General features: G+C 47.0%; 2 protein-coding genes across 6 annotated transcripts in view; both read left to right on the top strand.

The window, feature by feature from the left end:
- Positions 1-6,322, top strand: part of DPP3 (dipeptidyl peptidase 3) — a 33,721-nt gene extending 27,399 nt beyond the window's left edge. For all 4 annotated transcript variants that reach the window (XM_055311876.1, XM_055311870.1, XM_055311883.1 and 1 more), the window contains exons 17-18: positions 2,943-3,105; positions 5,781-6,322. In XM_055311876.1, the coding sequence (XP_055167851.1) occupies positions 2,943-3,105; positions 5,781-5,953 (336 nt within the window). In that variant the 3' untranslated portion in view covers positions 5,954-6,322. The remainder of the gene's footprint in view (positions 1-2,942; positions 3,106-5,780) is intronic.
- Positions 6,323-6,978: 656 nt separating this feature from the next.
- On the top strand, positions 6,979-26,986 carry BBS1 (Bardet-Biedl syndrome 1). Of its 2 annotated transcripts, none has more exons than XM_055314772.1 (17): positions 6,979-7,048; positions 7,401-7,474; positions 7,588-7,622; positions 11,977-12,249; positions 12,365-12,411; positions 12,543-12,581; positions 12,702-12,774; positions 14,039-14,170; positions 15,637-15,743; positions 17,257-17,377; positions 17,544-17,702; positions 18,898-18,967; positions 19,813-19,971; positions 22,467-22,600; positions 23,528-23,662; positions 24,358-24,444; positions 24,670-26,986. In XM_055314772.1, exons 1-17 carry the CDS (start codon positions 7,002-7,004, stop codon positions 24,754-24,756), a joined length of 1,779 nt encoding a protein of 592 aa, XP_055170747.1. In that variant the 5' UTR covers positions 6,979-7,001; the 3' UTR covers positions 24,757-26,986. The 2 variants fall into 2 exon arrangements, with proteins under 2 accessions (XP_055170747.1, XP_055170740.1); XM_055314765.1 differs by having other exon boundaries at positions 6,988-7,048; positions 7,398-7,474.
- The last annotated feature ends 322 nt before the right edge of the window (positions 26,987-27,308 follow it).

Below are 27,308 nucleotides of genomic sequence, written 5' to 3'. Positions count from 1 at the left end.
TCTCTCAAATAAGTAAATGAAATCTTAAAAAAAATCAGTATATGCAAAATGCAACGTAGTGTGTCTTAGATTAGATTCTGGAATAGAAAAAGGTCATTAATGGGACAACTAGGTTGAAATCTAAAGAAGCCTAGAATTTAGTTGATAGTAATACACTAATTTTGTACAGTGTTAACAAGAGGAGACACTGGGCAAGGGGCATATGGAAACTCTCTGTTCTATCTTTGCAATTTTTCCGGATATCTTGAATTATTCTAAAGTTGTTTATTAATAATGTTAAGTCACTAGGTGAAGGAATCAAATCTGCTAAATCCTAGCCCAATATTGAACTGAATATGGAACAAGCAGAGAGTGTTCCGTTCTAGAGACTGAACCAGTTGGATCTCTGTACAAGAGAAATCATTCAGCAGGATAGACAGTAACCTCAGCATTAGCTTTACAGAAGATAGGGAGTATGGAGACATTTTTGACATGGCCATTTGTTTGATCAGACCCCTAGCAAAAGCCAAGAGCACAGCAAGGAGACAGCAAGTGGGGAAGATGAAGACATTTCCACAAGGAAAGGCTTCAGCCAGGGTCACAAACACAGTCCCTTTTGGCCCACCTTGTATTGTGAAAATTGACAGGGTCAGGTATAAATCTGCTTCTTGGAAGGACTGGCATCAATAGGCTTAAGTCCCATGTAAACAACTGGTGGAAACTGAGCAGCAGCCACTGTATTTGGGCATTTGGACATGGCATGGCTCCTCAGTTTGCTAGGTCTCCTCCTTATACCTGTCCTGCCTCCCATTGGCTTCCATGTTACCAACTCCCTGTTTAAGTTCATGGGATCCGATATAGTGGCTTGATAAATGTGTCTCCACTAATTTCTGTGTGCTTAGTACTGCTGGGAAGAGAGAAGGATGAAATGTTCTCTTTAACTGTCCCCCCGAAAAGAAAAAAAAAACTTTCCCCCTGGAGGTCATTCTCCACCACCTCCACCACCACCACCCCCTCCCGCAGAGAATCCTTATAACCCTGAATCTAAGAGGTGGAGGCTTACATGGAGGGGGCCCTAGTAGGAGTCCTACTTTGACACCTGCTAATCAGCAGCAGTAAGGATTGGACATGCAAGACGTCAGATATTTGGAAAAGAACCAAATGCAACTCCCGGAAATAAACTGCATAACCCTTGAAACTAAAAATAGGTAGGTTAAACAGGTTTGAGATCCAGCTAAAGATAAAAGAAAGTATACAACACGTAGCACAGAGACCAAGATAGAAAATTAAGAGAGGTGAAGAGTCATTAGGGACAGTGTGGAAAGGTCTAAGGTTGGGGCACCTAGGTGGCTCAGCTGATTGGGTATCTGCCTTCACCTCAGGTCATGATCCCAGGGTCCTGGTACTGAGCACCATGTTGGGCTCCCAGCTCAGCAGAGAGCCTGCTTCTCCCTCTCCCCACTCTCCCCACTCTCCCCACTGCTCTCTCTTTCTCTCACTGTCTCTATATATCTCAAATAAATAAAATCTTAAAAAAAAATAAAATAGAAGATTGAAAGCACCCTTAAAAAAGGGAGGAAGAGGAAAATGAATAACACATCAACTTGCGGGAAGATACTCAACCTCTTGGGCAATCAGAAAAGCACAGTTTAAATCACATGAGCTTTATAACCACCAGCTTGGCAAAAATGAAAAGCTGCCAACACCAGCCTGGTATACAGAGTAGGCAGGACTGCCAGCCACTGCTTCTGGGAGCAACACCTGGTACAGCAACTTTGGAGAACAATGTGGGCTCATCTAAGGTGGAGCGTTCACTTGACCTCTAGACCACTGACTCTCCCAGAGAAACCTGCACCTGTTCATTCTGTTCATCAGGAGGTGCCCAAGGTGTCCACAGGGTGCTGAGGGCCAGACAGCACAAGTTGCCCATTGACATGGGAAGAGATTCACCTGTGGTGTTTATGAGTGGAATAGTGGACAGCAGTGAGAAGGGTGAACTGCATGCACGAACACAGATGAATCTCACACATAACTCGAGCAGTGTTATGTGTGAGAAGTGGACAGCAGTGAGAAGGATGAACCTGCATGCACGAACACAGATGAATCTCACACATAACTTGAGCAGAAAAAGCAAATCACAGGACACAAGCAAAAGTTAAAATAACCTGGTCGAGAGCAGAATTCAGGGAACATAAGGGAATAATAAGCCCAGAATCAAAGATTATTGCCTCAGACAGGAAATCCTTGGGACGCCTGGCTAGCTCCATCAATAGAGCATACAACTCTTGATGTCACAGCCATGAGTTCAAGCCCCACACTGGGCATGGAACCTACCTAATTAAAAATTTTTTTTAATTTTTATTTTATTTATTTATTTTTAAAGATTTTATTTATTCATGAGAGACACATGGAGAGAGGCAGAGATATAGGCAAAAGGAGAAGCAGGTTCCATGTAGAAAGCCTGACATGGAACTCCATTCCGGGATTCCAGGATCACACCCAGAGCCAAAAGCAGATACTCAACTGCTGAGCCACCCGGGCATCCCTTTTTTTTAAATTTTTAATTGAAAAAAAGGGAGGGAACTCTTAAGCTGGGTGCTGGTTGTATGGGCATCTTGTTTTTTTAAATAATCAATGTATCATTTTTTATAACCTATATATTATAACCTAATATATATTCTATATATTTTGTATATGTAATACGTTTTTTTGTTTTTTTTTTTTTTTTTAAGAGGAAGATCATAATGCTTTCTCTGTCTGCAGCTCAAATGAGACAACCAAATGAGAAACATTAGCTTCACTTTACTGGGCACTTACTATGAGCCAAGCCCTTGATCTACAGTAATACCATGAGACAGCAGATACCATCCAGGGTGGACACAGTTGGCTGTGGCCCCTGGCAAAGCCCCATGGAAGCAGGGAGTTGCCCGTCATAGGCACTAATTCTTTTTGCCTTCCCACAGGTGTTCAAGTCCACAGGAGATGTGGCTGGAGGCCGGGCTCTGTATGAGGGGTATGCAGCAGTCACTGATGCATCCCCTGAGTGCTTCCTCACCCTCAGGGACACAGTGCTGCTCCGCAAGGAGTCTCGGAAGCTCATCGTTCAGCCCAACACTCGCCTTGAAGGTAATGGACTCCCCAGCCCCCTTTGATTTACAAAAGGAGGCCTGGAACCCATCCCTGGGCTCAGGCAGGCTACCTGAGGTGACTCCTGCCTCTTTCCCTCATTCACCCAGTCCTCCCCATGCCAAACCCTAGGTCTGAACCTTGGCATCTACCACCACCACCCCACACATGCAGGGCTATGCTGCTTATAAGATAGCAACTGGAGGTTTGTGGAAGGTCAGCAGAGCAGGGGCTAGTGGAACAAACAGACCCCAGGCTCTTGGAGAAACCAGGCATGATCCTGAAGAATCAGGATCGTAAAAAAAAAAAAAAGAATCAGGCCTGTCGTTACCTGGGGATGAGGTGAGGGGCAGGCATGAATTGGACCCAATGGGCTGGTGGAACCCAAGGGACAGTGTGACTCCACAGAGCCCAGGAGAGCGATCAGCAGGCCCATGGGCCCTCTTCCTTCTCAAGTGATGATTCTGTTTCCAAAAGCCTTGACCCTGTCTGCACTGCACCTATTGTATTGGGGACCCTTGGGGGCCCAGCATCCTGCTGCATTTCCTCTTACCTCTTAATCCATCTTTCCTGACTCCTGTCACCTGAGGCACCTAAGCAGAGGTGCACCATAGTGTGAGCTTCAGAGCAGCTCTGTGACCTTGTCTTCATCCATAAAGCCAGTGTTGATTGTGTGCTGATGCTGTAGCAAACCTGAATTGGGTACTTCCTTCAAGCTCTTACTGCTTTCCATGGATTAACTCTTTAAATCCTCACCACAGGGGTGGCTAACAGGCTCAGTCAGTGGAGCATGTGACTCTTGACCTTGGGGTCATGAGTTCAAGCACCACACTGGGCATAGAGCATATTTCAAAAAAAATAAAAATAAATCCTCACCATAAGCCAATGAAGTAGTTACAGTTTACATCTTACAGTTAAGAAAACTGAGGCACAGAGCTTATAGCTCTTTACTGGAGGAGCCTAGAGTCAGATTAAGAGTGCTCCTCACTCCCATAGTCACAAGCAGTTGTGAAAGTTAAATGAAATAATTACTCCTCCTGGTGAGGAAGACGCATTTAAGAGGCTTATTTCCAACTCTTTACACTGCACTTCAGAGGCTTCAGGGGATTTGACCCTGACCCCTGGAAGGCCTCAGAGACCCCTCTTCCTGGCTCACTGGCTCCCGGGGCTCATGGCCTTTCTACGTTCCAACCCCCTGAGCTCACTCCACTCCCATAGCCTTTGCACTCACTGTTTCCTCTGCTGGGCACAGTCTGTGGTTGGTCCTTCCTGTCATTCTGGTCTCTGTTAAATGACACCTCCTGGGAGAGGCTGTCCCTGACCCCTCAACCTAAAGCAATCCCTTCATGCACTATCACTCTACTATTTTCCTATATGCCATACTTCATGTCAGCAGGAATAGCACATCCCCAGCAAGTAGCTAGCATAGAATCTGGCACACAGGAGCTGCTCAATGCATGTCAGATGAGTAATAGACAAATCATGCCAGACACGGAGTAAATGTTCATTACATTACCATTTTGATTGTCCAGCCCATTGTGGCTCTTGGGGATGGAGAGATGAATCAGACCCAGGCCCTTGCCTCAAGTAGTTCACAGTCCATTAGGAATAAGACCTAGAGAGGAATGATCACACCCAGGGAGTGTTAATAAGCGCCCAAGGGGGCCAAACGGTGTCTGAACACTTAAGAGAAGGGAAGATCACATTCACCTTTGAGGGAATCTGGGGAGGAAGTAGTTAAACTAAGCCTGAAGACCAAGTGGGATTTACAAAGGGATGGTGGTGATGATGATGATGGTGAGTAACTTTGGAGGATTTCCATGTGCCAGTCACTGGGTAAAAACTTTCAATGGATTAACTCCCAACACTCCCATGGGGAAGTTATTGTTTCATTTTTCAACTGGAAACTGAGACACTGAGGGGCTGTGTATTTGCCTGCAGTCAACAGTTAGTGGGTGGCAGAACCAGGATTTAAACATGTGCTGTCTGAACCCAAAGCCTGTGCTCTTAGCTACATACACCCCACAGTGCCACAAAGCATGACAAGGCTCTATGAGTGGGTGGAGCAGTGAAAGTACGTCGGAGGGAAATGCTTCCCATGAGGACTCAGGGGACCCTCAGAACAGCCCATGAGTTAAATGGGTGCCCCTTTAGTTCTGCTGGGTGCTCAAGATAACGATGCTAGTGATAGCTAGCACTTGTTGAGCATTCATTCGGTGCATTATTGTATTTAATCACTGTAGCTTCTTGAAAGAAGAAGCCCTGTGCTCACCCCCACTTTATAGGTGAGGAAAATGAGGCTTGGACAGGTTGTGAAACTTGTCCAAGGTCCCACAGTAGTCAGAGATGAAACAATTTCTGGACTGTACGCTCCTGGAGGCCAAGGACTGTCTATTTAACCTAACATGGCACCAGAGTATACACTTATTAAGTGAATGAATGAATGCAACAATTCGTTGAATACTCCCTCTTTAATGCTTCCTTCCTCATCAGGTTATTGTAGAGATTAAATTAGATAAGAAGACACTGAGCACAATTTTTGGCACATGGTAAGAGCTCAGGAAGACTACCTGCTCCTATGATTATGATTGTGATTATCTGCTTCCTATTAAGACCTTTACCAAAAAAAAAAAAGACCTTTACCTTCTGATGTTTTTTTTCCTTCTCCTCTCCAGACTCAGAAGTACAGCTTCTCGAGTATGAGGCCTCTGCTGCTGGCCTCATCCGATCCTTCTCCGAGCGCTTCCCAGAGGATGGGCCCGAGTTGGAGGAGGTCCTCACTCAGCTGGCCACAGCCGATGCCCGGTTCTGGAAGTGCCCCAATGAGACCTCATCCAACCAGGCTTGAGAGATTTATGCAGCTCCTCCCCCAACTCCACCAAACCAGGGTTGCAAGTGACCCCCCTTTCATTTGTGTGCTAGGGGAGGAGCAGGAGCTCGCACCTTGGTTCTACCTCAGCCAAGGGTGGTGACACTAACCCCTTCCATTTGTCGGCACTTGCCAGTTTACCGAGTGCTTCTCCTGTGTTATCTCATTTGATCTGCACTGCCCTTGGGAAGAGTGGGCAAGGCCGGGCTCCTTATGCTGCTTCCCAGATAAGGGAATGGAAGTTCTGAGAACTGACTGTCTAGATGCTACAGGACTCAAAACCTCTCCCAATCCAGTGCTCTTCATTACTTTTATAACCAGAAAAATAAACATTAGAAACAACCACCATCTTTGGAATTTGTGTGAATCTTTGATTCTGCCTTGCTTCTCATTTGCTCCCAGCAGGGCAATGGGATCAAGGCCTGGGGAAGGGAAGAATGTCAGTTTAGGTTCCCCTCCACAACAGGGTTTTGATAACACTTCTAAATGATACACAGCCATGAGGAGGAGCGTAACACACTTTCTGCAGTCCTCCTTTGTGGCATTATCCTGTATTTAAAAATATTCCAGGAACCTGAAAACTGGAAACTCAATTTCAGTCAATCCTAGGATTTAATCTCTTAACACTGTGTTTTGTTTCTCTGAGCGCAGCCCTCTAGAAGGACATAGCCCCTTTTCAACCGGATTAACCATGAGGAGGAGGAGGGTGTAGTGGAGTCAGTTTCACTGCTCAGAAACACTGAAAGGCTGCTCTCCAGGCCAGAGGGTTCTGCCAATAATCCAGAAATTGCAAAGCCAGGAAGTTCCGGCTGGGAAGGAGCAAAAAATAAATCATACAAGTTGGGATGAGGAACTGCGCCTCAGCAGGCAGGAACCCAACTAACAGGCCAGCATATCCTGCTGGGTAACCCGGGGGCCGGAAAGCTGAGCGCCCGGAACCTTTGTACGCGCCCTTCCAGAGCCCGAGCACTTTTCAACGTTGCGCGGCGGCTGGCCGCAGCCGGTTGCCAAGGTGACGCCTGAGAAGATGGCTGCTGCGTCTTCGTCGGATTCCGACAGCGGCAGAGCTGACAGGTGAAGCCCGGGGATTTTCGAGACCTTTCTTACAAATGTAGAGAAGGGGTCTTGGGCCCCGGGATCTGGGCTCCTAGGTTCTCAGAAAGCGCTGGCGTCCTTGAAGGAATCTTAGGGAAACTGAGGCGCAAATCAAATAGGGAAACTGAAACGCAGAGTGAATGGACGTGCGCATGTGAATGATTCTAGGTCCCTCGGTGAGCCTGTGATGGAGCCTGGACTTGGCCCCAGACGTCTGTACCCCCATTTCAGAGGTCCCTACACACCTCCCTCCCAGAGACTAGCTCCTGCAGAGCGCTCTTCCCCTCCCTTGAGACTCAGCTCCCATCTTTTCCCCTTCTCTCTCCAGCAGTGAGGCCAGTTCGAAATGGCTGGACGCACACTACGACCCCATGGCCAACATCCACACCTTTTCCTCTTGCCTAGGTGAGTCTCTGGGACCGGGAACCCCTGCTGGGGAGATGGAGTCTAATAATGGTTCTGTAGCGAAGTCTCAAGGATTGTGAATCCCTGGCTCATGGCCTTTTTGTGTTTTCCAGCGCTGGCAGATTTGCACGGGGATGGGGAGTACAAGGTAAGCCTATCACCCCCGCAGAAAGAACCAAGATGCCAGGTAGTATCAGAAGTGAGATTTCCTGATGGCTTCAAAGGAGCTCAGCATAATCTAGAACTCATGTGTACCCTGAAAAAGTACATTTAGTGTCAAATTTTATTTTTACGTGGATGGTGAAGAGAACCTGTTGATTTCATAATACAGACTGCAGAAGTAAAGCAGAATGAAATGCTGCTGGGGGTTCTACTAAGACAAAGCTTCTTAATTTTGTTAATTTGTAATTTCTTGCTGGAAGGGTACATCTCTTAGTTGGGGGTAGGGCATTGAAACCTGGAGAGAAAGTAAAAGGGAGGGAAGTGGAAGTTTTAGGTTTTTTAAAAGGGCACAGATTTTTTTTTTTATAAATTAATTTTTATTGGTGTTCAATTTACCAACATACAGAATAACACCCAGTGCTCATCCCGTCAAGTGTCCCCCTCCGTGCCCGTCACCCATTCACCCCCACCCCCCGCCCTCCTCCCCTTCCACCACCCCTAGTTCATTTCCCAGAGTTAGAAGTCTTTATGTTCTGTGTCCCTTTCTGATATCTCCCACACATTTCTTCTCCCTTCCCTTATATTCCCCTTCACTATTATTCATATTCCCCAAATGAATGAGAACATACACTGTTTGTCCTTCTCCGATTGACTTACTTCACTCAGCATAATACCCTCCAGTTCCATCCACGTTGAAGCAAATGGTGGGTATTTGTCGTTTCTAATGGCTGAGGAATATTCCATTGTATACATAAACCACATCTTCTTTATCCATTCATCTTTCGATGGGCACCGAGGCTCCTTCCACAGTTTGGCTATTGTGGACATGGCTGCTAGAAACATCGGGGTGCAGGTGCCCCGGCGTTTCATTGCATCTGAATCTTTGGGGTAAATCCCTAACAGTGCAATTGCTGGGTCGTAGGGCAGGTCTATTATTAATTCTTTGAGGAACCTCCACACAGTTTTCCAGAGTGGCTGCACCAGTTCACATTCCCACCAACAGTGTAAGAGGGTTCCCTTTTCTCCGCATCCTCTCCAACATTTGTTGTTTCCTGCCTTGTTAATTTTCCCCATTCTCACTGGTGTGAGGTATATCTCATTGTGGTTTTGATTTGTATTTCCCTGATGGCAAGTGATGCAGAGCATTTTCTCATGTGCATGTTGGCCATGTCTATGTCTTCCTCTGTGAGATTTCTCTTCATGTCTTTTGCCCATTTCATGATTGGATTGTTTGTTTCTTTGGTGTTGAGTTTAAGAAGTTCTTTATAGATTTTGGAAACTAGCCAAAAGGGCACAGATTTTAATATTGGCCATGAAGCAATAATTGTTGAAGTTGGATGGCAGATATTTGGGGGTTCATTATGTGAGTCTCTCTGCTTTTGTATATGACTAGAACTTTCCATAATAAAAATGTTGAATTTTAAGTTTAATTTAAAACATAAAGAAAAATAAATAAATAAAACATAAAGAGATGGGACGCCTGGGTGGCTCAGTGGCTGCGCGTCTACCTTCGGCTCAAAGTGTGATCCTGGAGTCCTGGGATCGAGTCCCACATCGGGCTACCTGCATGGAGCCTGCTTCTCCCTCTGCCTATGTCTGCCTCTCTCTCATGAATAAATAAATAAAATCTCTAAAAATAAGTAAATAAAACAAAGAGAAATAAAATATAAGTGGATTAATTTAAAAATTAAAGGTACAGGTTTTTAAAAGATTGAGAAATATTTTGGGCTTAAAGAAGGTTAACTTATATTGAGTATCCATTTCTTTTTTTTTTTTTTTTTTTTGAGTATCCATTTCTGGGCTAGACCCTCTTTGAGCATTTTCATATACATAGATATTATTTATTTCCAATTTATTAATGGGAAAATAGATTCAGAGACAATGAGGAAGCTTAGTAAATTTGTAAAAAGTGGCATACCTGGGTCTGTCGCATTCCCAGTTATGTGTTCCACTGTTGCTCAGCCATGGGCAATGAACCCACAGTGGGCATGCTATTTGGTCCATTAGAGGATAGCTCTGGGACAGCCCAGGTGGCTCAGAGGTTTAGCGCCGCCTTCAGCCCGGGGCGTGATCCTGGAGACCCAGGATCAAGTCCCACGTCGGGCTCCCTGCATGGGCTCTCTGCCTATGTCTCTGCCTCTCTCTCTGTGTGTGTCTCTCATGAATAAATAAATAAAACCTTAAAAAAAAAAAGAAGATAGCTCTGGAATGGTATCACTTTAAGATTTTATTCATTTATTCATGAGAGGCACACAGAGAGAGGTATAGACATGGGCAGAGGGAAAAGTGGCTCCCTGTTGGGAGCCTGATGCGGAACTCCATCCCATGATCCTAGGATCACGACCTGAGCCAAAGGCAGACGCCCAACCACTGGGGCACCTGGGTGCCCCAGGAATCATACTCTCTATGGAGAGTTCAGCAGAATTTGGGAGACTTTTTGCCTCCAAATTCCTGTCCATAAAGCATTCTGCAATTTGACAAGTGTATAGTGAACCCCTACTGTGTGTCAGGCATTGTGCAGACACTAAGAAATGAATCAGTACATAGTCAGGAGGAGATACAGACACTGGCTTTAATTTGCCTGTGATATTAACAGAATACTGTGTGCTTGGCGCTGGGTTTATAGCAGTGAAAGATAAAGAAATCACAGCCTCAATAACACGTGAAATGTGAGATGCTTTTGTGTAATAACTTTTTTAATGCCTAGCTTTGTTGATTCCCAGCATCTGCCCAGTGCCTGGCACAAATTAGGTACTCAGTAAATAGTTGTGGAGCTAATGAGTGGATGCTAAAATTGAATATATGGAAAGTATTTTGGGAGCAGCAGGGAGAGAATAGTGAAATCTACCTGGAGTTACCAGGAGGCAGTAACGTGCAAACTGGGTATTGAAGGATGAGTGAAATGTATCAAGAAGGAATGGAAGACAGAAGGGGGAGGACATTCCAGGCACAGGGAACAGCACAAGTGGAGGCACAGAGGCTTGGAAGTATATAGCATATTTGGAAAGAGTAAATTTGGAGTTAGAAAGTGAAAGTCAATATAAAATAGTAGTGGGATGCCTGGGTGGCTCAGTGGTTGAGCATCTGCCTTTGGCTCAGGGCGTGATCCTGGGCCTGGGGATCCAGTCCCACATTGGGTTCTCCACATGGAGCCTGCTTCTCTCTGTGCCTATGTCTCTGTCTCTTGTGAATAAATAAATAAATAAATAAAATCTTAAGATATATATATCATACATAATATGTCATATATATATGATAGTAGTTAAGACACTGGCTTGGGTTCAGACAAACCTAGATTCCAGTCCCAGCTCTACCACTTCCTTGAGTGACTTTTACCTAACATTTCTGAGCCACAGCTTCCCCATCTGTGAAATGGGGCTAATACTAGTACTTACCTCATAAACTGTTGAAAGGATTTAATGAAAGGATGAATGTAGTTCCTGGTGTAGCTCTGGGCACACTGTACATTCTCAGAATCCAGATGTTCTATGGCAGCCCCCACTCTGGCTGGAGCATAGCATGGGTGGGAGGTGATGGAAAACAAGCTGGAAATCAGATCAGAGAGGCCTTGAAAACCTCACATGGGAGGGATGCCTGGGGGACTCCGCGGTTGAGTGTCTGCCTTTGGCCCAGGGTATGATCCCAGGATCTGGGATATAGTCCCACATTGGGCTCCCTGCATGGAGCCTGCTTCTCCCTCAGCCTGTGTCTCTCATGAATAAATAAAATCTTAAAAAAAAAAAAAAAAAACCTCACATGGAAAATGAGCTTGCATGGTGGCCACAGTGACTTGGAGGAGGGATTAGAGAGTGGAAGAGAGACTGAAAGCTTGGTTTTCCTGTCTGCAGAGCACATCCTGCTCTCCAGACATGCTTGTGCTTCCTTAGCTTTGTTCCCATTTGGAAGCCAGGCCTCAGGCCCAGATAGGAGTTTCTAGCACCCCCAGACTTCACCCACTGTCCACTATCTAGAATAGTGCCTGGCATTGAGCAGACTCTGAAGAAGTGTTTACTGAATGAATAGTGAAAACATCATCTGCCACCTACTCCTCACTAGCACTCGCCAGGCTCCATAATTCCTCACCTCATTTGATTTTCACAAGTATCATGAGGTGGATATTCCCATTTTGCAGGTGGGAAAACTGAGCTCAGGAAGTTTAATCAGCCTTCCCAAGGTCACACAGCTTGCAAGCCTTATTTGCAAAGTCTTCTCGCCCTCTACTTAATGCACTGGTGTGGGAGTAGATAAATGTGCACTGGCAAAAATGCTAAGCCCAAGAAGAGAGTCAGTGGAGGGGTCTTTGGACCTTGAGCTTGGAATAAGCCAGCCTCTTTCTACAGCTGGTGGTGGGGGACCTTGGCCCCAGTGGGCAGCATCCCCGCCTGAAGGTGCTCAAAGGACCCACGGTTCTAACTGAAAGTCCGTTACCTGCACTGCCAGCTGCTGCAGCCACCTTCCTCATGGAGCAGCACGAGCCCCGGACGCCAGCTCTAGCGCTCGCCTCAGGCCCTTGTGTGTATGTATATAAGAATCTTAAGCCCTACTTCAAGTTCACCCTGCCCCAGTTGCCTCCAAACCCCCTGGAACAAGATCTTTGGAACCAGGTCAAGGAGGTGAGTGATGTTGGGGATGGGAATCAGAAGACAAAAATGGCGGCCACCTGATCCATCCTCATTCCCTGCCTGACTCGGGAGCTCACAGGCTTAGCTTTTTTCCTTGCTGTCCTAGGACCGGATTGACCCCTTGACACTGAAGGAGATGCTGGAAGGCATCCGGTGAGAGCCCACTTCCCCCATATGCCCTTCATCCCTTGCTTAACTCCCCTTCATCCCAGTGTTCTTTCTCCATTTGACCCCCAGCACCCTATTCCTCCACTAAATCTACCATGGTACCCCTCTCCTTTCAGGGAGAAGGCAGAGGTGCCTTTATCTGTACAGTCACTCAGGTAAGGGCCATGTGGCAGTCCAGGGTTCTGGAAGCTCCAGGGGGAAGGCAGTAGCTCAGGAGTGGCACGTGGAGGGAAGTAGACCCAGGGCATGCAGATGCCAGTTCTCTGTGTGTGCAGGTTTTTACAGCTGGAGCTGAGTGAAATGGAGTCATTTGTGAGCCAACACAAGTCCAAGTCCATCAAGCGGCAGGTAATGCCCCTTCTCTCTTTATTTCCCTGTAAAAAATATGGAAAAAATTTTTTAAAGATTTTATTCATTTATTCATGAGAGACACAGAGAGAAAGAGAGGCAGAGACACAGGCAGAGGGAGAAGCAGGCTCCATGCAGGGAGCCCGACGTGGGACTCAATCCCCAGTCTCCAGGATCAGGCCCTGGGCCGAAGGTGGCTGGAGGCTGACCCTCAGTCCAGTCCCAGAGCCTCTGTCTGTGTTTTAGCAAGCTTCATGGGAACCCTCTACTTCCTGGTGAAGCCAGTTATGCCAAATTCCTGGACCCGAGCTGCCTTGGCTTTTGGCTAACCGGAGACCAATGCTATTCTTTCCTGATGATCAGCAACTCAAATCCACAGTTATCAATATCTTTAAGTACTTACAAAATCATCAAGTGAATTAATTATTGCTTAAAAGATGCAGTTTACAGGAGGGAGGAAATCTTTCCAAGATATATATGTCATGGTTATATAATTAGGAGCCATTACTATCCACGTTTCTGTAACCTTTCTCTTTCCACTAGGCATTGAAGAGTGATTCCTCTTTTTTAGTCGTAAAGATTATCACACAATGAGCAATTTTATCCAAAGAAACATTTTCGTCCTGCTACATTACTTTTATAGGAGAAATTTCTAAAAAGGGGATCGTCCTCTTTTGTATTCTCTCCAATCACAATCACAAAAGGAACGTGTGCCCACTGTAGAAATTCTAGAAGTGCACAATGACGATATATTAACATCACCTGTGATTTCATTGTCCAGAGATAACCAGTTTTTGTATTTATGAGTTTAGCCTTTCCAGCATGTTTTTTTATCCAGATATTTTTTAAACCAGGATTGTTCTAATGTAACATTTTACCTATTTTTTCTCTTTTTAAAAAAATTTTTAAATTTTTTTCTTTTAATACATTAGAGGTATTCTCCTTGTCATTGAATCTTTTAAAATGTGATTTTTGTCTCCGCCTCTCTCTCTGTGTCTCTCATGAATAAATAAAATCTTTTAAAAAAAGATATTAAAGTGTGATTTTTAAAATGACTACATGGTTTTTGATCAAATGGAGATTTTATTGTCTTAAACAAGCCTCTTTTTTAGAAAGTTAGGTTTGTTGCAGTGAACACTTTTGTCACATCTCTGATATTCTTCGTCCTCCTTCACCCTCTTTCTTCCCTCCTTTGGTATCCTTGGGCTGTCTGTGGGGATGGTGTTGGGGATCCCCCTGGGTGACTCCTGAAGTCCTCCTGCAGACAGTCATCACCACCATGACCACCTTAAAAAAGAATCTGGCTGACGAGGATGCTGTGTCCTGCCTGGTGCTGGGCACTGAGAACAAGGAGCTCCTGGTGCTGGACCCAGAGGCCTTCACCATTTTGGCCAAGGTCAGTGTGGGGCCTGGACACAGCTAAGGCCCAGGCTACATTCCCTCCCTCTGTTCCCCCGCACCTCCTGCCCCTAGTTCCTGGTAATACACATTGTAGAAAAAAACTTACAAAATGTAGATAAGCATAAAGAAAAAAATATATGTCCAAAAAATACCACCACCCACACTGTCGTCTACTATTAAAGTTTGGCATGTCTTTCCAGAATTTTCATACTGAGACACAGATATATAACTTATAAATAAATTTTTCACAAAAATGGCTTAGTGATATAGGATCATGTAGCCTGCTCTTTTTACATAGTAGTAGCTCATTGATGTCTGTCCATATCTGCATAAAACTATTCAGCCCTTTTTTTTTTTTTCTTAAGAGAGCACGATCAGGGAAGGGACAGAGGGAAAGAGACAATCTTAAGCAGACTCCACGCTCAGCATGGAGCCCGACGTGGGTCTCAGTCTCACAATCTTGAGATCCTGACCTAAGCCAAAACCAGGAGTCAGATGCTTAACCAGTTGAGCCACCGAAGTGCCCCCAGCCTTTTTTTTTTTTTAACTTTATTTAAGTTCTTTTTTTTTTTTTTAATTTTTATTTATTTATGATAGTCACACACAGAGAGAGAGGCAGAGACACAGGCAGAAGGAGAAGCAGGCTCCATGCACTGGGAGCCCGACGTGGGATTTGATCCCGGGTCTCCAGGATCGCGCCCTGGGCCAAAGGCAGGCGCCAAACCACTGCGCCACCCAGGGATCCCTAAGTTCATTTTTTTAAGCAATCTCTACACCCAATGTGAGGCTCAAACTTATGCCTCCGAGATCAGGAGTCACAAGCTTCACCGACTGAGCCAACCTAGCTCCCCCAAATAAGCCTTTTTAAAGGCTACACAATATTCATTATATAAATATACCATGATTTATTTATCTTGTCACCTAGTGTATAGTTAAGTTGTTTTCAGTTTTCATTATTATCAGCATTGCTACAGCAAACTTCCTTGCCCAAACATCTGTGTGTGTTCATCTTAATAATTATTTAGGATGCATTCCTAGAGGGCCACCTGGGTGGCTTATTTGGTTAAGTGTCTACCTTCAGCTCAGGTTATGATCCCAGGGAATCAGGCCCTGCATCGGGCTCCCTGCTCATCAGAGAGCCTGCTTCTCCCTCTTCCTCTGCCCCTTCACCCTACTTGTACTCTCTTTCTCTCTCAAATAAATAAATAAAATCTTTTTTTAAAAAAAAGGATGTATGCCTAGAAGTGGCATAGTTTAGTCAAAGGGGATAGACATAAAGGCTTTTGCTACATATTGCTGAGTTTCCCTCCAGAAAAACGTTACAAGTTTAAACTAGGACCAGGGTGTGAGTGAGTGAGGAGATTGGAAATTTGGACAAGGAAGCAACTCAGAGGAGTTACTTCAAGGTAAGAAGGATGCGGGTGCCAGAAAAATTGGGATGTTTGAGCCTCTCCTTTGCAGATGAGCCTACCCAGCGTCCCTGTCTTCCTGGAGGTTTCTGGCCAGTTTGATGTAGAGTTCCGGCTTGCTGCTGCCTGCCGCAATGGAAACATCTACATCCTGAGAAGGTATATGCCACATCCAGGGTCTCTGGGGCCAGGAGGAACAGGGGTTTTGGGGCTGGTATTCGGGAATGGAAAGAGGTGGGAATTTCTTTTTTTTTTTTATTTTTATTTATTTATTTATGATAGTCACAGAGAGAGAGAGAGACAGAGACAGAGACACAGGCAGAGGGAGAAGCAGGCTCCATGCACCGGGAGCCCGATGTGGGACTCGATCCCGGGTCTCCAGGATCGCGCCCTGGGCCAAAGGCAGGCAACAAACCGCTGCGCCACCCAGGGATCCCCGAGGTGGGAATTTCATAGAGAAGGCTGAGCTCACATGCATAGGGGGACATCTGGAAGCTGTGTGATGGGGACTGGCAAAGTGCGAGACTGAGCAGGGTGGCTGTAACACATGAGCTTTGCAGCCAGAGATGGGAAGAAGTAAAAATAGCCTCTCATTTGCTGTATGGCTTTATAAGTATGTGACACTTCTTTATGCATTAGGTTGATATTCCTTACAACATTCATCTAATTCAAGAAATCTCTTTGAGCACTTAATACGTGCTATGTATTAAGCATTATATAAGGTATCAGGGATATGTTGATATGTTGATAAATGATATAAACATAGTCCCTGCATGATTTGAAGGAAAAAAATACAAGCTCAATGGGGAAAAATAATAGGTCCAGGGTAATCAGTGAAAATCCATGTCTGTAGAGATAATGTCGAAGGTTAAGAAATAGCTAGTTGTTTGAAAAGTGGGGAAGAAGTGTTGTAGGCAGAGAAAACTTGAGCAAATTCAAGATGGGAATGCCACTGACATGTGCCCCTCAAGCTTGATGGGAATGGAGGAGGGCAGAAAGAGGCATGTGGGAACCAGGCCTGGCTAATGCATGACCTGTTAGGACATGATAAGGATTTTAGATTTGAAAACTATTACAGGGTTTTAATCAGAAGAATGATATGAAACATTTATATTTTTAAGAGATTACTCTGCTAAGTGGAGAGTAGATTGGAAGGAGGCCCAGAGACCAGAGGGAGGCTCTCAGATGGGTCATCACATGGGATATAATCAGCAGACTTGGTAATGAAGAAAGGGAGCCATAGCCTGTGATTGGTAGGCAGGAATTACCTCTTCTTTCTAGATAAGAGAAACTAAGATTCAGAAGCCAGGAAACTGAAAACAGTGCATTTACACAGAGCAGACCTCTCATGCATTTCTGATAAATTCCTGAGTTGCCTCAGACTGCTAGCACTTTATCTAGCCTAAGGTACATGCACTGTAAACTGTTCAATGCCAGGTGATCACACAAATCACTGTAGTAAAGGCAGCAGGGAGATGGAAAGAAAACACACTTCATGTTATCCAAGGTCACATAGGGGCTGAGTGGTAAATGTGGAAATAATACTACAGTCATCGACCTTTGGGCCAAAGCTTCCTTCCAGGATAGTCTGTGGGGCTTAGAAAGAGGACGGTCAGCCAGGGAAGGAAAGAGGGTTTCTCTGGGGCTTGGAGAGTGTGTCTTTATTCCACAGAGACTCCAAGCGCCCCAAGTACTGCATCGAGCTGAGTGCCCAGCCTGTGGGTCTTGTCCGGGTACACAAGGTCCTGGTGGTGGGCAGCAATCAAGACACCCTGCATGGCTTCACCCACAAGGTGTGGCTTCCGGGCAAGCATCATCCCCCACCCCCTCCACATATGTCTCCCTGGTCCCCCTTAGCAAACTATTCCTTCTGGTGTCCCTTTCCCTGCAACTCCAGCTACCCTGTCTTTCCACGCTGTGCCCTGAACCCTCCCAGTGTAAGAAGCTCTTCCCTCCCAGGGTAAGAAGCTGTGGACAGTGCAGATGCCTGCAGCTATCCTGACCATGAACCTCCTGGAGCAGCGTTCTCGGAGCCTGCAGGCCGTCATGGCTGGGCTGGCCAATGGAGAAGTCCACATATACCATGACAAGGCCCTGCTCAATGTCATCCGCACCCCGGTGAGCTGCTGACTCCTCTTTGCCCCCTCTGGGGCCCCCTCTGGGGCTTCTTAGCTGCCTCTCCTGATGCCACTCCTGGTGACCTTGACTTTTGATTTTTTTTTTTTCAAGATTTTATTTATTTGAGAGAGCATGCGCAAACACGCGCACAACGGGCAGGGTGGGCAAGCAGGCAGAGGGAGAGGGAGAAGCTGACTCCCCACTGAGCAGGGAGCCTGACACAGGACTCAATCCCAGGACCCTGAGAAGGCGGATGCTTAACTGACTGAGCCACCCAGGCATGCCACAGATGGATTTTTAAAAATCTAGATGATACTGTCTTCCAGTTAAACATTTGGTCATTTATATTTATAATGTAAGGTGACAGCCAGCCAGTGACATAGCTAATTCAAATACAAGTGAGACTAAAGCAGAGCAAAATACTGACAAAGCACAGAGTGGTGACTGGGGGTGGTGGTGAAGGATAAATGGAGGTAGAATTCACGAGTCATTTCTCAAAGCAAATGAGAATTCTGCTGGGCCCTGGAACAGTTTGCCAAGCGGCTGTGTGGGGGAAGAACATTCCAGACCAGAAACACATGAGCAAAGGCTGAGAGGCACAAATATTCTTGATTAAGGAATACAGGTGGTTTGATAAGTTTGGACCAGAGTTTCTCAAGCACTAAGTTTGAGTTATTAATTTAATGGGTTGCAACCAGCAATAAACTCTGAAAACAGAAATTTCAGAGTATATTACACAGACACCTACAGGCTGTTGGAAGACAAGTGGGGTGACCATTGGGGGATAGTAGAGGAGAACAGAAAAGGCAGGTTGAAGTCAGATGTGAAAGGCCTTGAATTGTTCTAACACGACGGACGAAAGCTATTGGAAAATTTTTGGCAGAAAATAGACATGATCATTTTTGTATTTTTGAAAGGCATCAGTGTGAAGGACGGACTGGGAAGAAACACTAGGCTGGGAGCTTTTTAGAAAACTGCCCCCAGAAGCCTGGGACATTTAGTCTAGAACTGTGGCCATGGCAGTGACGTTAGAAGGGAGATGAGAAATAAGGGGAATATTTTGGAGGCAGCATTGCCCCGGTCTTACCTCATGTCTCTATTATTATATCTGGGGTCTCACAACCTTATCACTCCACCCATCTTACTCTCCTCTCCAAGATATTTTCCTCTTTAAACTCTAGTGTTTCCATTCTAGGATGTGGTAACCAGCCTTTGCTTTGGCCGCTATGGACGGGAAGATAACACTCTCATCATGACTACACGAGGTGAGTGGACTCGGACCTGGCAAGGGTTTTAGAGTTAGGTGCGAAGGTGACACAGATCCTGGGAAGGAATAGTGGATGTGAAGCACAGGCAGGCCTGGGTTTGGAAAGCAAGGCTTACAGACACACATCCTGTCTGGAGCTAGCTCATCAGCAATTTGATAGCGCCATATGGCCAGTGTCTCCAGTTCTCCCAGTCTCCTCAGTACCTGCCATAATGCAGGGAACATCACAGTCAATAAGTAACTGCTAATGAATGAGTGAATGAATGGTAGGACATTGTTATAGGGATGCCTAGGTGGCTCAGTCTGTTAAGTATCTACCTTTGGCTCAGGTCATGATCCCAGAGTCCTGGGATCGAGCCCCACGTCAGGCTCCCTGCTCAGCAGGGACCCTGCTTCTCCCTCTGTCTCTGCCTGCTGCTCCTCCTGCTTGTGCACTCTCTCTTTCCCTGTCAAATAAGTAAATAAATAAAATTAAAAAAAAAAAACAAAACAGGGATGCCTGGGTGGCTCAGCTGTAGAGCCTCTGTCTTCGGCTCAGGGCATGATCCTGGAGTCCCAGGGTCGAGTCCCACATTGGGCTCCCTGCATGGAGCCAGCTTCTCCCTCTGCCTATGTCTCTGCCCTTCTCTATTTGTCTCTCATGGATAGAAAGATAAAAGCTTAAAAAAAAAACCCACAAAAACAAAAAAACACTATAATCCTTCTAGAAATCCAGAATCTTGGCAGGAATACAGACATGGACAGAAATGGCTCTATCTAAAGCAGAACGTTTGTGGAGGAAAGACCAGGAATGTTGAGCAGAACTGAGGACAACAGATCTGTTTCTGTCTGTCTACTTCCTAGGCGGTGGCTTGATTATCAAGATCCTGAAGCGTACAGCAGTGTTTGTGGAAGCAAGAGGTGAGGCAGGCCCCCCACCAGCCCAGGCCATGAAACTGAGCGTGCCCCGAAAGACCCGGCTTTATGTGGACCAGACACTGCGAGAGCGGGAGGCTGGCACCGGTGAGACTCAGACCAGGTCCTTCCTCTTCCTTCTCAGTTGCTCCGAAGCAGCAAGAACTGAGTGATCCTGCTTCAGAGCATTGATGAACCCACCTGGGTGCTCTAAGCACTGGGTGACCTGGGTAGCCAAGCAGGTGTCCTGCCTCTGGAAGTCCAGAGACTGCCGAGGAGATCCACTGCCTCAAGGTAGAAGATGCTGTAGGTGAGGGCAGGTGTTCTTTGAATGCAGAGGAGAGAACAGTTGCTTCTAGATGCTGGAACTCTCACAAGAGAAGTCGAATTGGACCAGCATTCTTCTTTTTCCTATTCAGTGTTTCTTGCTTTTCACTCATTCTTCCATTCATTCAGTACCTGCGATTATGCCAGGCCTTGTGCCAGGTGCCTTGAAATAGGTTAGGCCTTACCTGAGGAGCTCAGTCTACCTTGCTAACTTCATGTTGCCTGACAGGTGTAGAAGAGGTCTCTGTAAAGAGGTCTCTAGTGAGGCTCATAGGAATGAGGAAGGTGGCATAGGAGCCTGGGAGAAGCTTCAGAGGGAGGTGACATTGGACTTCGCCCTGAGATGATTATAAGTCCACCAGCAGAAAGGGGTAGGGAAGGGAGATTCAGGCAGAGGTGTGAGTAGAGGCATAGGACCCTACCCAGATTCAAGCAACATCCACCATGTGGTCATAGGCGCTGTGCAAGAAGGCCGGGTGGCAGAGCAGAGGCTGGCAGGGTAGGTGAGAGCTGGTTCCAAAAGGGCCTGGAATACACAGATGTTTGATTGATTCTAGATAGTGGGGGCTGGGAAGGATGTTAAAAATATAGTAACTCAACCAGCTCTGTCTTCGAAAGTGACCTTGTTTATACTTTTAAAAGATAAATTAGAGGATAAAAGAGCTAGCAGCTATTAGAGCCTAGAGAATCCCAACAGAAGCAATTGAAACATTTGAAAAATAATTCGGAAGTTCTGTAAGGTGACCAAATATAAAATATACAAAAATAAATTACTTGGTATATACATACCAAGAGTAACCAGTCAGAAAATATAATGCAGAATCTCCTTTCACGATAGCAACAAAATCCCTAGAAATAAACCTAACAAGAAAATAGCAGTCTAAGAAAGAAAGTTCCAGAAAGAAAGTTCCAGAACTGCTGTCCAGGACGTAAAAGACCACCTGAATGATGAATGATGAATGATGAGACTTCCCAAGCTGTTGATTAATTAGCAGCTTCTGAAATTAATCTAGGAAGACAACAATACAGGGAAAATCCCAATAGGGTTTATTTTGAGGACTTGACCAGTTGATTCTAAGAGTAGATCTAAGTAAAATTTGTGGGTGGGGGTGAGGATTAGGAACAAGGTGACTTAGCCGATCAGGAGAATGAACTATGCAGCTGTAGGAATTGGCAGCTGTGCTCCAACTACAGGAACTGACACCAATCGAGGCACATTTAGAAAGTCCAAAAACAGACCCTCATCTCTGTGGAAGGTCAGTATATGTTAAAGATACCATTTTAGATTAGTAGGAAAAGGAGAGAAAGTCCAAAAAAGCATAATTAGGACAACTCGCTTCTGGAAAAATACTTAGTACTCTACTTCAAACCAAGCACAAACATTAATTCTGGGTAAGTTAAAAATAAGTTGTAAAAGTACCAGGGCAAAAAAGGAAAGATTAATAGATGGGGTAACATAAAGATATCAAACTTCTGGGTGGCAGAAGCCTCCGCACACAAGTAAAAGAGCAAGAGCAGGCTCGCAAACCAGTATGCTGAGTCTGGAACAGAGAGTCCCAGCAGGAATGAAGGTGGCGCAGGCTCTGGCAATGGCTTTGAGGAACAGTCCTCAGACCTTGGCAGATGATTAGCCAATAGGGCAGAACCTGGGTCACCAAGTGGAGGGGATGCAGTGGCGGAGGCAGGGAGGTGAGATGGGCTTCCTCAGCGCTGAGCTGGAGGTGTTGATGGGACGTCCAGGGGGAGGTGACTATAAGGCAACGAGAAGCGGGAGGCAGGCCCAAGTGTCAAGCTGCTGGAGATGCAGCGCACAGTGTTGTGAGTGGACACGGGCTGGGCCCTGAGTGGGGGCACACTCGGAAGCGATGAGTCCTCACCCTCAGGAGCTCCAAGTTGCTCCTCACTGGGGTGCTCACAGTCTGCGGCAGGACATAGACTGTCCAAAGGAGGAGGATGGAGGACAAGACTCCAGGGAACACCGGCCCTTAAGGCAGAATCAAAGGAGCCAACCAGGAGACTGGGACTGTGCGGGTAGCACAGTGTTAGGAGACCAGGAAGGAGGTAGCCGCGTGTGTGCCACAGAATCCAGTGTTACTGGCAGGTTGGGCCACTGCATCTCCGTGTTCTGTTTCCCCACATCCCCTGCCCTCTCAGACCTTGCCTTCGTCTTGCGTGTCTGACAAGCCACCCATGTAGGACACCCCTCTCCCCCGCCTCTGCCCCGTCCTACATTCCTTTACCTCCAGCACCTGCCCTCTTTGTGCCCCTCTCCTCAGCCATGCACCGGACTTTCCAGACTGACCTCTACCTGTTGCGCCTCCGGGCTGCCCGTGCCTATGTGCAGGCCCTCGAGTCTAGCCTGAACCCTGTGTCTGTGACGGCTCGTGAGCCCCTCAAGCTGCATGCTGTGGTAAGCTCCCAGGTGTGCAGGGCAATCAGGCTACCTCAAGGCCAAGAGGGCAGAGGTCAAGGGTGAATAGGAGCCCCTCAGCCCCAGAGCCAATTCTGAGTCCACTAGGCCTTGTGCCCACTTCTCATCTCCCCTAAGCCCAGAGACCAAGTCTCTGTCTTCCTTCAAGAAGGTGCTCTCCTCTCTGTTGTGCTGCCTCTTCTTGTGCACTTGCTGTGCACACCTCCTTCTTCCCAGGACTGGAGGGACTCTGACAGCTATGGTACAAGGAAGAAAGCTATTCACTCAGTAACTCCAGGCATCCTGAGGTGTTAGGACTGCCTGGTATAGGGAAGGGAAGTCCTGAGACTTGCGCAAGAGGAGGAGCCCCTGCTCCTCAGACACAAGTGACCACAAGGTCATCTGGGCTCTGGCCAGCACTAAATGGGTCCCAGAGGTATGCTGTCTGACCCAATTGGGTTTCCGATTTCTCTTTCCCTAAAGGAAGTGGATAGATAAGAGACAGGAAGAGGCTGGAGACTAAGTATGGCTAGGAGGGAGGAAAATGAAGTCACTGTGACCACCATAGGATGAGAGTAAACAGGGGGCAGAGCCTGCGAAAAGAATGGCAGGGACAGTGGTGAGGCCATAGGTGGGAGTTGTGGCTTACATCCCCAGCCAGCTTTGCCTCTGACCAACTTGCTGAGTGACCTGCATCTAGCTCCTTCCCCTCTCTGGGCCTTTGCTGATCCCCATACAAATAGGAGCCAGCTTTCTGTGCTCCCAAGGGGCCTTTTGAGGAGCAGGGTATTGCATTAGAGCCGTTGGAAGAGGGTGTTGTGAGGACATTGATGAGAGAGCAGGAGGACAGGGCCAGGACACATTGGACTCAGTGGCTATGTCTGTTGGTCCTAAGGGCTTTCTCTACCCACCCCACTTTCTCCACAGGTTCAGGGCCTGGGCCCCACCTTTAAGCTCACACTTCACCTGCAGAACACCTCAACAGCCCGACCCATCCTGGGGCTACTGGTCTGCTTCCTGTACAACGAGGTGCTCTACGCCCTGCCCCGGGCCTTCTTCAAGGTACTGGGCCCACTTCACTGAGACATGGGGTGAGAAAGACCAGGCCAGGGTTTGGTCTCTGTGATGTTCAGAGCCAGAACAGATCAGCGGTGAGGGAGCTGGCAGGTGGCTGGCACATGGCAAGGACCTCTGGGGAGAATGCACATGACCTGCCTCAGCTGCTTTTCTCCTAGCCTGAGAGAGGTCTCGGGGAGCCACACAGAAGGTTCTGGGAGAACAGCAAGAGTCTGGTTCCCACCTTGCCCCTCTTAGAAGCCTGTTGGTGCCGGGATCCCAGAGTCCATCCTACCTCGCAGCCATGCCTGTGTTGGGAGTGGAGCTTCCTTCTGCCCTGAGGAGAATTTTCCACAGTGAAGGACTTGTTTCCCCCCAGGTCCAGATTTGATCCTAAGTTGGGAAGACCAGAAACTGAGAAAGACCCTGGGACTTGGTTGGGAGTCAGGAGTTCTGGGTTTAATCCTGGACATATATGGGGTCCTAGAATGTCTACTCCCCTCAATGAATCTGTATGCTCTGTGAATGGGCCTGTCAGCCCTGCCCACCCTACTAGGGTACACTGATTGCAGCTTCTTCTTCTTCTTCTTCTTTTTTTTTTTTATTGCAGCCTCTAAAGCAGGCATGAGAGTGCTCTGGAATCTGCCAAACACTGTCCAGGCACGAAGGCTGATTTCCTACCTCTTTGTCCCTAAACTTAGGTCCCCTTGCTGGTGCCAGGACTCAACTACCCCCTGGAGACCTTTGTAGAGAGTCTCAGTGACAAGGGCATCTCAGACATTATCAAGGTAGGTCGCCCACTGGTACTACATGGGGAGGACAGTGAGAGTGAGGTGGGCAAGGCCCTTAGGTGGCTTCCAGGTCAGGTTGGGGTCTACAACTTCCCCATCCCCTCTGACAGAGCCCTGGTAGCCTGTGACTGGGAACAGTGCAGACCAGGTCAAGCTTGGTGTTTACAGGGAGCAGGGAGTAAAAGCGGCCTGCTCCTACTGCCATAGGCACTTCCTCTATAGGTGCTGGTGCTTCGTGAAGGCCAGAGTGCACCCCTGCTGAGTGCCCATATCAACATGCCCGTGAGCGAGGGGCTGGAAGCTGCTTGATCCCTGGACTGGTGTTGAAGCCCCTGCAGAATCAGGACCAGGAAGATTCAGCCCCTGAATCTTGAACTGGGCAGTCAATGGCCCGAGGCCTGTTCTCTGAGCAGCAGCATGTTGGGGCTACACTTTCGTTCTCTTGTCCTAAGTGTCTCCTTTCTAACCACCCTATCTGCTGGGTGACCAATAGAAGCAGGTCAGTGAGTACCCAGGAGGCTCAGCTCCTCACTCAGGAAATCCCAGACATTTGCCCATTGGATTCTGCTGCCCCTCCATCCTCCCCACTTATCTCCAGAAATCACACCCAGGTCCAAAGGAAGATCTCTGCAGTACTTAAGGTGAGATGAGGGGCATAGGCCCAGGCTTCTCCTTTGCTGCTTTCCTTAGGTACACTACTCCTGTGTTGCTTCAGGCCTAGGTCAGAATTGGCTATGGCCTGACCTGGGATAATCAGAGGTTTTTCTTGGGCAAGACTGGGCTCCCTGTTGCTGCCTGGGGTTCCAGAGGCTTAGCTTATGCTAGCTCAGCTTACAGGTGAAACATGTTCTGATTTTTCCTTTTGAGCTAAACTAGGGACCCCTTCTTTATACTCGGGGGGTCTAGGGAATAGCTGCCTCTTCACAGGGTGCTTTCCTGAAATTTGGGCTCAAAGAAAGTCTCAGGCCTGTGATGCACCATGAAAATTGCAAGGGAAGAACTGGTGCCAGGAAGGCATAGAGTATCCTTGCGGGGAGCTAGTGGCCCCCACCCCCACCAGGCTTCTGTAGACCACACAACTGCTGCTCCTGACTTGGATGCTCATGTCCAGAAAGAGCATCCCAGGAGAGGAAGGCTCAGTTAGAGCAGAGGTGGGACTGGAGTGCACAGGAGAGGGGTTTCTGAGGTCTTGAGAAAGTGGCACAGGAGGCGGAAGCCCAGAACTGCTCTTCTATGCCCTGGAGCCCAGATCAGTGGAAAGCACACTGGGCAGTGGTCATATAGTATGAGAAAATTAGCTGGAAAGACATTGACCAGAGGTGTTGAGTGAGGCTTACCCTTGAAGAAAGTCATATGTTTAGACCACAGGGACCAGAGACCCACAGTCCTGGCCCTCATTGTCTCCTGGAGCTCTGTCCAGTCTGCCTATTAGGCTGGTGCTAACAGGGCCACCCTGAGCCATTTGTGAACCAGGAATCCTGCTCCTTGAGGACCTATATCTGCCTCTATCTGACCAGGTGCAGCCCAGCACATGACAGGTATCTCAGGCTTGTGGGAAGTTACCAAATCCTTCTGGCTAGTTTCCCCACATGTAAAATGAGACAGTGTGACCGGATTCAGCTCTAGCATCCTGTGATCTTGGCCACCATTTTAGAGGAAATGAAGAGTCACCTCCAGAAAGGGGATATTTGACAGGAGTAACCACCGAGCTTTTCCCTTTGATACCAAGGGCCCAAAATCTAACTGCCCATGGCCAGGCAAAAGCCTGTATGTCCAGGACACCAGTGAGGGACTGAGGTGACACAGCTCACAGCCCACCCTCCTAACCCTTCCAAGGAATGCATTCTGGGGCCAGGTTAAAAGTAGCATGGGGGGTCATGCATGGGCAGCTCAATTGATTGAGCATCTACTCTTGATCTCAGCTCAGGTCTTGATCTCAGGATAGTGAATTCAAGCTCTTTGTTGGGCTCCATGCTGGGTGTGGAACCTACTTAAAGAGAAGCATCAGGTCTGGACCAAAGAAAGAGTCCATCCCCCTCTGTGTACAGTCCGACTACTCGCAGGCATAGATCAATTGGATCAGAATGGTGTAGGGTCTAATGCAAGCGAAGTGAGGCACAGTTGGAACAACAAGCAGGAGGTTTAACCTAGAAATGGAAAGATAAATACAGAGAATATCAGTCAGTCAGAGATTTCAACTTAACCTAAGAATTTCCTAAGAGAGCTTATCAGAGATGGAAAGGCCTGCCTTAGAAGGTAAAAAACCCCTTGTCACTGGAGCTGCGTCACGGGGGTTGGGCTTTTTGCAAGGTTGTGTCCTGGGCCACATGACCATAGAATCCCTTGTATCCCAATCAAGTGATGACTGTGTGAACTTGGAACAAAAAGTCTGATCTGGATTCTGTAGCTATTCATAATGATGAAAGTGGAGAAACTTCCTATGCCCAGCACCTAAGGAGAGTTTGTATGCTGTAATACTACATACCTATGTGAACTGCATTGATGTACACAAGTGTACATAAAGCAATATGAAACCAGGGACAGTGCATGGTACCCAGCGCCCTCACTAGTTAGAGCTCCAGGAGATTGTGGACATTAGGGAAGAGGAGAGTTGGTATCTTCTTAAAACTTATTCTTTCTAAAAACACATACCTACTTAGTACTATAGAATTCATTTATTAGCAAGAAAATAGCCTTTCCACATTCCCTGGTATAGCTCCCTTGCTACATTTTCAGTTCTCTTAGCTATTATTTTTTTCAGTAATCCCTGAGTCTAATGTGGGTCTTGAACTCATGACCCCAAGATCAAGAGTCACATGCTCCACTGACTGAGCCAGCTAGGTTCCCCATTAGCTATTTAT

Source organism: Nyctereutes procyonoides, unplaced genomic scaffold, assembly GCF_905146905.1.
Source record: "Nyctereutes procyonoides isolate TBG_1078 unplaced genomic scaffold, NYPRO_anot_genome, whole genome shotgun sequence".
Taxonomy (NCBI): Eukaryota; Metazoa; Chordata; class Mammalia; order Carnivora; family Canidae; genus Nyctereutes; species Nyctereutes procyonoides.
The sequence above is the reverse complement of the archived record's forward strand: the minus strand, read 5'-3'. Positions and strand labels throughout refer to the sequence as shown.